Source organism: Coniophora puteana, assembly GCF_000271625.1.
Source record: "Coniophora puteana RWD-64-598 SS2 unplaced genomic scaffold CONPUscaffold_6, whole genome shotgun sequence".
Classification (NCBI taxonomy): Eukaryota; Fungi; Basidiomycota; class Agaricomycetes; order Boletales; family Coniophoraceae; genus Coniophora; species Coniophora puteana.
Window position 1 is genome coordinate 397,047 of NW_006913058.1, and position 7,059 is coordinate 404,105.

At 51.4% G+C, this 7,059-nt stretch overlaps 2 protein-coding genes across 2 annotated transcripts; one reads left to right on the top strand and one right to left on the bottom strand.

Annotated features, from left to right (window-relative positions):
- Nucleotides 1-474: 474 nt before the first annotated feature.
- Nucleotides 475-3,003, bottom strand: CONPUDRAFT_153551 (uncharacterized protein; the record flags this gene model as incomplete). The annotated part of the gene is made up of 11 exons (XM_007770256.1): nucleotides 475-592; nucleotides 642-823; nucleotides 877-1,074; nucleotides 1,133-1,282; nucleotides 1,337-1,837; nucleotides 1,896-1,931; nucleotides 1,988-2,173; nucleotides 2,233-2,525; nucleotides 2,581-2,748; nucleotides 2,809-2,847; nucleotides 2,904-3,003. 11 exons carry the CDS (start codon nucleotides 3,001-3,003, stop codon nucleotides 475-477), a joined length of 1,971 nt encoding a protein of 656 aa, XP_007768446.1.
- Nucleotides 3,004-3,877: 874 nt separating this feature from the next.
- Nucleotides 3,878-6,473, top strand: CONPUDRAFT_40621 (uncharacterized protein; the record flags this gene model as incomplete). Its single annotated transcript, XM_007769999.1, has 4 exons — nucleotides 3,878-3,991; nucleotides 4,052-4,348; nucleotides 4,422-6,102; nucleotides 6,151-6,473. Coding segments are annotated over 4 exons (2,415 nt in total), but the record flags the coding sequence as incomplete, so codon positions are not given.
- Between the last annotated feature and the right edge of the window lie 586 nt (nucleotides 6,474-7,059).

The window sequence follows — 7,059 nt, forward strand, 5'->3', positions numbered from 1 at the left end:
AGTAATTCGAGACATTAACATCAGGAAAAACATACAATGTGAATTTCGGTGAAATACGCGTACTTTACTGGAAATTCTACTGACTCAAAATTTCCCCGAAAGCCAGTGGTCCTCTTTGAGAAAATAGCAGATTTCCTGCGCATTTTGCAGAAACGGCACGACAGCGATTGGCAGAATTTCCATGGTTTTCAGAGGAATTCGTCTGCGCATTCAGGTCAAGGCATTAGTAGAATTATCATTCTGGGACCTAGTCTACAGGTAGACGATCACAAGAATGGAAAAAGGGCCGTATTAGGAATGTAAGTAATTCGAGACATTAAGTACTAGTAGGCAAGCTGGCCGTAGAATAATGAGTAGAAAGAGCAATAACGGGATAATTAGATTATATTTGGAAGGAATGGAGGGCCACGATGTAATGGGAAAGCGAGGGAAATGGGAGGGTGATGATATACATGAGACAGTAAAGGGGCTTGCCTACTCATCGTCCATCTGATCCCACTCGTCTATGGTGAGAATGTCCCCACCACGTGGAGCCAGAGTTGCCGAGGGGTTTGAAGATTCTGAAGCATCGTCGTCGGTGTCAGAGCCGCCTCTATAAAACTATGTGAGTATAACTCGGGAAAAACGGGGGAAAAACATACACTGCAAGGCGAAAAATCGTGTGCATGACACGATGAAACTTAGTCGGTTTCTTGGCCTGTAGGTCCGACAAGAGCTTGACTTGCTGCTGGTGGAGCGAGTGGAATGAGTTTCCGGCGAATTCGGCAGGCTTCGCCTCTGGGCACTTGAGCTTTTCGACAGCATCCTCGAGGGCAGCAGCCACCTAACATACGCATGACTATAGGTGGAGTAGACAACAGAAAAGGATGAACTCACTGCGACTGCGGCAAGTGCAACCATGGAGATGGTGACTTCAAGCCGCCGTGGCTTGGAAGGATTTGACGACCGAAGCTTGTCAGAGAACGTAAAGCCAAGGGAGTTCTCGCCAACGTGAGAGGAGAAAAACGCGCCCTGAACCGTCCTCCAGATGACCTCGTGCTCAAACGGCTTGAACTTATCTACATTACCGGGTTGCTGCGCCATAGAATCATATTACCAAATGTGTATATTGAATATCACAAAATTTACTTACCGTGTTTGACTTCGGAAAAATATAACCTTGCGACCAGATGAGCTGCGAAATCTCATCCTTTGTCATGGTAGGAAGCGCAAAAACGTGAGAAGCAGCAACACCGGCCGCCTTCTTGATATTGCACCGAACAGTCGACAGACGTTTTGCTGTCTTAATTGAACGATCGTAAGTGATTAAAGCAAGGAAAAAAGGGGAAAAACTCACGAATTCACTGGGAGGATCAACGTAGGAAGGGGGGCCATTCTGGAGCCGGTGGAGGACGTCTCCCCGGCCCCTGAAACCAAGTGCATCCGCCGAAGATATGAGCCCCTGATGGCCAATGCACTCGAGCCCACGCGCTGTGAACGGCGAGAATACAAAGTCAGCAGCAGAAAGACCCTCATCCTTGGCAACCTCCGGGTCAAAGGGTTCTGTGCCAATGAGCATGAACTCCTTAGCAGGCTGATAACTTCCCTTCAAGACCCTCTTCATGTCCGCATTTTGCTTCTTGAGAGCAACACGCTGACTACTGCCGGGTGGTTCGAGAATGATCTCTGTCCGTGGCAACCACTGCTGTGGGATGTCATTAGCATCAGCGCCATCAGCACTGTCGTTGGTGCTGCTTGACTCCTGTGAGCTAGGAGTGGGGCTAGGTCCCGGGGGGACTGCATCAGACGGGCGAGACCATGTGCCCTTATCGCGACGAGCGGTGGTGACCTGAGGACGCTACACGTGCACATAATAAGGGGAACAGGGGAGTAAATCAGGAAATGAACTAGCTCACCTCACTGACAAGCTTCTCGAGACGACGTCCATGCAGCTGCCGCAAAATATCGGTGAGCAATTTGGGATAAACATGACTAGTACACTCCTTACCTTTCGGTTGGTGCACGCACCATCATCAGCAGTTTGCGCATCACTGCCACCCTCCTCTGCGTCATCTTCTGCACCGCCACCACCCTTGTCCTTGTCCTCGGCCACACCTCCAGTCGACATACGTGTAGTAGAGACAGTACGTTGCACTGCTCTGGCGGCTATCTTTTTTGGGACGATATTGACGACCTTGAAAAGTTTTCAGACCATGGTGGCGGGAAATCATCCAGAACTTGACGAAGACGTACCTCGTTGTTAAGCTGGTGAGCAGGTACCAGCTCATTCTTGTTGTCAACTATGTCCTCGTCACTCTCATTGGCCTCAGTGTCTGAGTCAGCATCAGCTTCGGAGGTCAGTTCGTCATCACCATTGGCAAGCCGGGCATGTTTGCCATGTTGGACGTGCTTTGATACGTGCTGATCTTCCTCTTTGTCGACGTCTATCTTAGCTGGCTGGTGTTTGTGGGTAGCACGTGCAACCTTTGGTCGTTTTGAAGCCTTGTGCTGACTTCTAGGCTTCGTAGACGGTGTAGAAGCACCACCTAGAACATTCATCAGCATGAGGTAGTTTCTGAACAAGATAAGTGGACTGCGTACCAGCCGTTTCTGCGGTTGCTGACTCTGCTCGCTTTCTTTTGGCGGCCGCCGAACTGGGTGGTCTTGACGACTCGGATTTCTTGCCGGTCAGCTCGGCCTTGGTCACAGGCTTCGATTCCTTGATGGCATGGGCATTCTTCTTGCGAGGTGGTGCCTTCTCCGACCAAGCTGCAGTATAAAAGACAGTGAGTTCAAGCAGAAAAAGCGACACGCATTAATCTCACTGACGTGGGTTTTCAAGGCATTGTGTCTTTGAGGACCTCGGAGCTGCCAAACCGTTGGTAAGAGTGGGCCCATACCACAGCAGCGAAGGTAAAACTTACGACGTGCTGACCCATTTCCTTCAGCGTTGGAGGCCTCAGGCTGTCCAGAAGCGTGTTTACGTGACCGTGTCAAGCGCGTCAAGTTTGGGCCACCAGTCATGGGAGTGTGAGGTGAGAAAGCAAGTGTAGCGTCTCAAAAGAAAGAGTGAAACTAAGTGTCTATGTTGGCAGCAAATGGATAGGAATTCGCGGGGAGGGGACGAAGCAAAGAGCGGAACAAGGTGAAAATTGCCAAGTATCGGAGCTCGGCCCTTTGCTGACACGTATGCAGCTCCGCTCCACCGGAATGTTTGGCGCAGCCCTTTTTACATACTCGGTTCCTTGTACTCCGAGTCAATATGCCACACACCTGCAGCGGGTGCAAGGACTCGTTTCACCGAGAAAGTGACCTCATCCAGCACTACCGTAAAACCAACAATACCAAATGCGCTCAGGACTATCAGGAAAGACAGGCCAGAATTCGCCCATCTGCATTACTCCCTCGTCGTAAGCGTCCCAATTGTCGGGGATCACGGCCTTCTTCGACCTCTTCAAGTTCCGAACACTCTCCCTCACCTCCAAGTCCGTATCCAAACTCGCCGTCCTCACCTGCTATGCCAGCTGCCAATGAGTTCCTTGGAGATTACTATGGAGACGACTACAACCAGGGAGACTTTCCAGGCTTCTACCCTGATGGGCCGACAGATAGCGACGACTCAGAGGACGACACGCCTTCCCGGCCAGTTACTCCAGGTTGGGAGCCACCTCGTGAAGACTGTAGTGTTGATGTTGAAGCTTACACTTCTGCTGATGCCAATATGCAGCAGAATGAGGATGATACACCTCTTCCCGGGGCAGCCGAACAAGCCAGCAATGCAGCTGACGGACGACTCTGCCAGCAAAACGTGTTTGTCGAGCACTTCGGAGGGCATGCCGGCGCTCCCATTGGCTTGCCGACGGGCTCTACCTTCAACGAGTACGGCACCGCGCCCACATCATCAAATGTCTGGGCGCCATTTGCTTCTCAAGTGGATTGGGAGGTCGCGAAGTGGGCTAAGCTTCGCGGACCCAGCTCCACAGCATTTTCGGAGCTTTTGGCTATACCTAGTGTGCGTCAGTTTCTCGAGCTTGTGTCTCTCTAATGCTAAAAGCCACTGACCAATCAATAGGTTCTGGATCGCCTTGGTCTGTCATACAGAAGCTCAGCCGAGCTCAACAGTATTATCGACAAGCACATCCCACGCTCTCGCCCAGCCTTTACTCATCATGAAGTTGTTGCTGCCGGCGAGAGTTTTGATATGTTCTCTCGCGATATCTTGGAGTGCATCCGGTCGCTCTATGGTGACCCGGAGCATGCTCAGTACCTTAGTTTTGCTCCAGAGCGTCACTACGCTACTGCAGACAAGGCGCCAAATGAACGCTTATATCACGATATGCATACAGGGAAATGGTGGTGGGGAACTCAGGTAAGCCTGTCTATGTCGAACATAGTCAGTCCATTGTCATCTGTATTGACCATTTGTCATTGCCTCAACACAGGAGCTACTCGAGAAGGAGAAACCTGGTGCAACTGTAATTCCCGTTATCCTGTCGTCGGATAAAACACAGATTACTCTCTTTCGAAATAAGACAGCTTACCCTGTATACCTTACGATTGGCAACCTCCCGAAATCTATTCGTCGCAAGCCCAGTCGCCAGGGCCAGATCCTACTCGCCTACCTGCCCACCTCCCAGCTTAGCCATATCTCGAACAAGTCTGCACGGCGCCGAACACTCGCCAACATGTTCCATGCGTGCATGGCTCATGTCGTCGAGCCGTTACAAGCAGCGGGCGTCGACGGCATTCACGTCACCAGTGGCGACGGAGTTACTCGTCGTGGGCATCCCATTCTTGCGGCATACGTGGGCGACTATCCAGAGCAGTGTCTCGTTTCGGCTGCGTACTCCGGGACGTGCCCCATATGCGACTGCGACCACGACTCGCTCAGCGAATACCCGTGCACTGCCCCACTCCGCGATCTCGATACGGTCCTCAATGCCTTTGATTTACATGGAACGTCCGAGTTCTCTGCTGCCTGTCGCGACGCGAACGTAAAGGCGATCCAAGAACCTTTCTGGAAGAATCTCCCGTACGTTGACATCTTCCAGTCGATCACACCCGACATCCTTCACCAGCAGTATCAGGGCGTGATCAAGCACCTGATCTCGTGGCTCACTGTTGCGTGCGGGGCAGCCGAGATCAACGCTCGCGCTCGCCGACTCCCTCCTAATCATGGAATGCGCATCTTCCAGAAGGGTATCACCACCCTTTCACGCGTCAGCGGCACGGAGCATAAGCAAATGTCTCGCTTCCTTCTCGGGCTTATCATTGATGCACCACGTCCTTATCAGCAACGTTCGCGTCTCGTCCGTGCTACTCGCGGCCTTCTCGACTTCTTATATATATCCCAGTTTCCGGTTCATACCAACGACACAATCACTGCTCTCGAGGACTCTTTGGCCGCCTTCCACGCGAACCGTCAAGTCTTCGAGGATATCGGCGCTCGTGAGCAGTGGAACTTCCCAAAACTCCACTCCCTTCTACACTATGCACGAGCAATCAAGCTATTCGGCACCACCGACAACTTCAACACCGAGGCAACTGAGCGCTTGCACATCGACTTTGCCAAGGACGCGTATGCAGCAACTAATCACAAGGATGAGTTCTTCCAGATGACGATCTGGCTCGAGCGTCAGGAGAAGATCATTCACCACACCAAATACATCAGTTGGCGCAGCCTCGGTGCCGATCGAGATGAGGCAATCGCAGCACCTCGTGATGTGCATTGGCGCCCTCCTGATATGGCATGCACCCTCTATCAAAAACTGACGCTTCATCCAACTCGTCGATCGGTCTCTGTGGACGAGATCTGCTCGCCGTTCCATTACAATGCACGATTCTTCGTCGAGGCCTTCTCCCGGTTTGTCACCCGCTGTCGCTACCCTCAAGTCACTCCACACCAACTCGAGGATCTCGCAGCAGATGTTCGTCGCCCGTTCACTTCTCTCCCGGTCTTCCATCGTCTCAAGTTTCTCAACGAAGCATTCTTCGGAAAGGAAACACTCGACTCCGTCCACGTTCAACCTCCTCGGTACAACACCTCTGGCACATGCGTTGCTCCGGCACGTTTCGACACTGCACTAGTTAGGGTGGACAACAATCCCGAAGGCGGTATTCACAGTGAGTCCCTTTCGAGTCTACCAACGTCCATCGCGCTGAACATGACAGACTTCCGCGTCGCTCAAGTCAAGGTCATCTTCTCGCTCCCCCAGGCAGCCGTTTCGGTGCTGTTCCCGCCCGACTACCCTCTGCCACAGCACTTTGCTTATGTGGAGTGGTTCACGGCGTTCTCAGCGCAGCCCGACGCCGACTCTGGCCTCCAGCGGGTTGAACGTGATGTTAGGAATGGGGAAAGGCAAACGTCTGTTGTCCCCATAACCAATGTAATACGGAGTGTTCATCTTTTACCCAAATGGGGGCGCTCTGTGCCCTCAGATTGGTCTACTGACAATGTTTTGGAGAGGTGCACTGTCTTTTATGTGAATAGCTTCAAAGATATGCACACATACTTCAGTATACACTCCGAATAATCAGTTATTACCAGTACTAGTAGTACTAGATTTACTTATAGCACCCTGTTTCGAAAGACGCCAAAAAAACTGCAGTCGCGAGAGAAATACAGAGAATTCCTGAGAAATTCGCTGTTTTCGCAAGTTTTCGGGTTTGAGGTTTTTCCTGATGAAGTACTAGTAGGCAAGCTGGCCGTAGAATAATGAGTAGAAAGAGCAATAACGGGATAATTAGATTATATTTGGAAGGAATGGAGGGCCACGATGTAATGGGAAAGCGAGGGAAATGGGAGGGTGATGATATACATGAGACAGTAAAGGGGCTTGCCTACTCATCGTCCATCTGATCCCACTCGTCTATGGTGAGAATGTCCCCACCACGTGGAGCCAGAGTTGCCGAGGGGTTTGAAGATTCTGAAGCATCGTCGTCGGTGTCAGAGCCGCCTCTATAAAACTATGTGAGTATAACTCGGGAAAAACGGGGGAAAAACATACACTGCAAGGCGAAAAATCGTGTGCATGACACGATGAAACTTAGTCGGTTTCTTGGCCTGTAGGTCCGACAAGA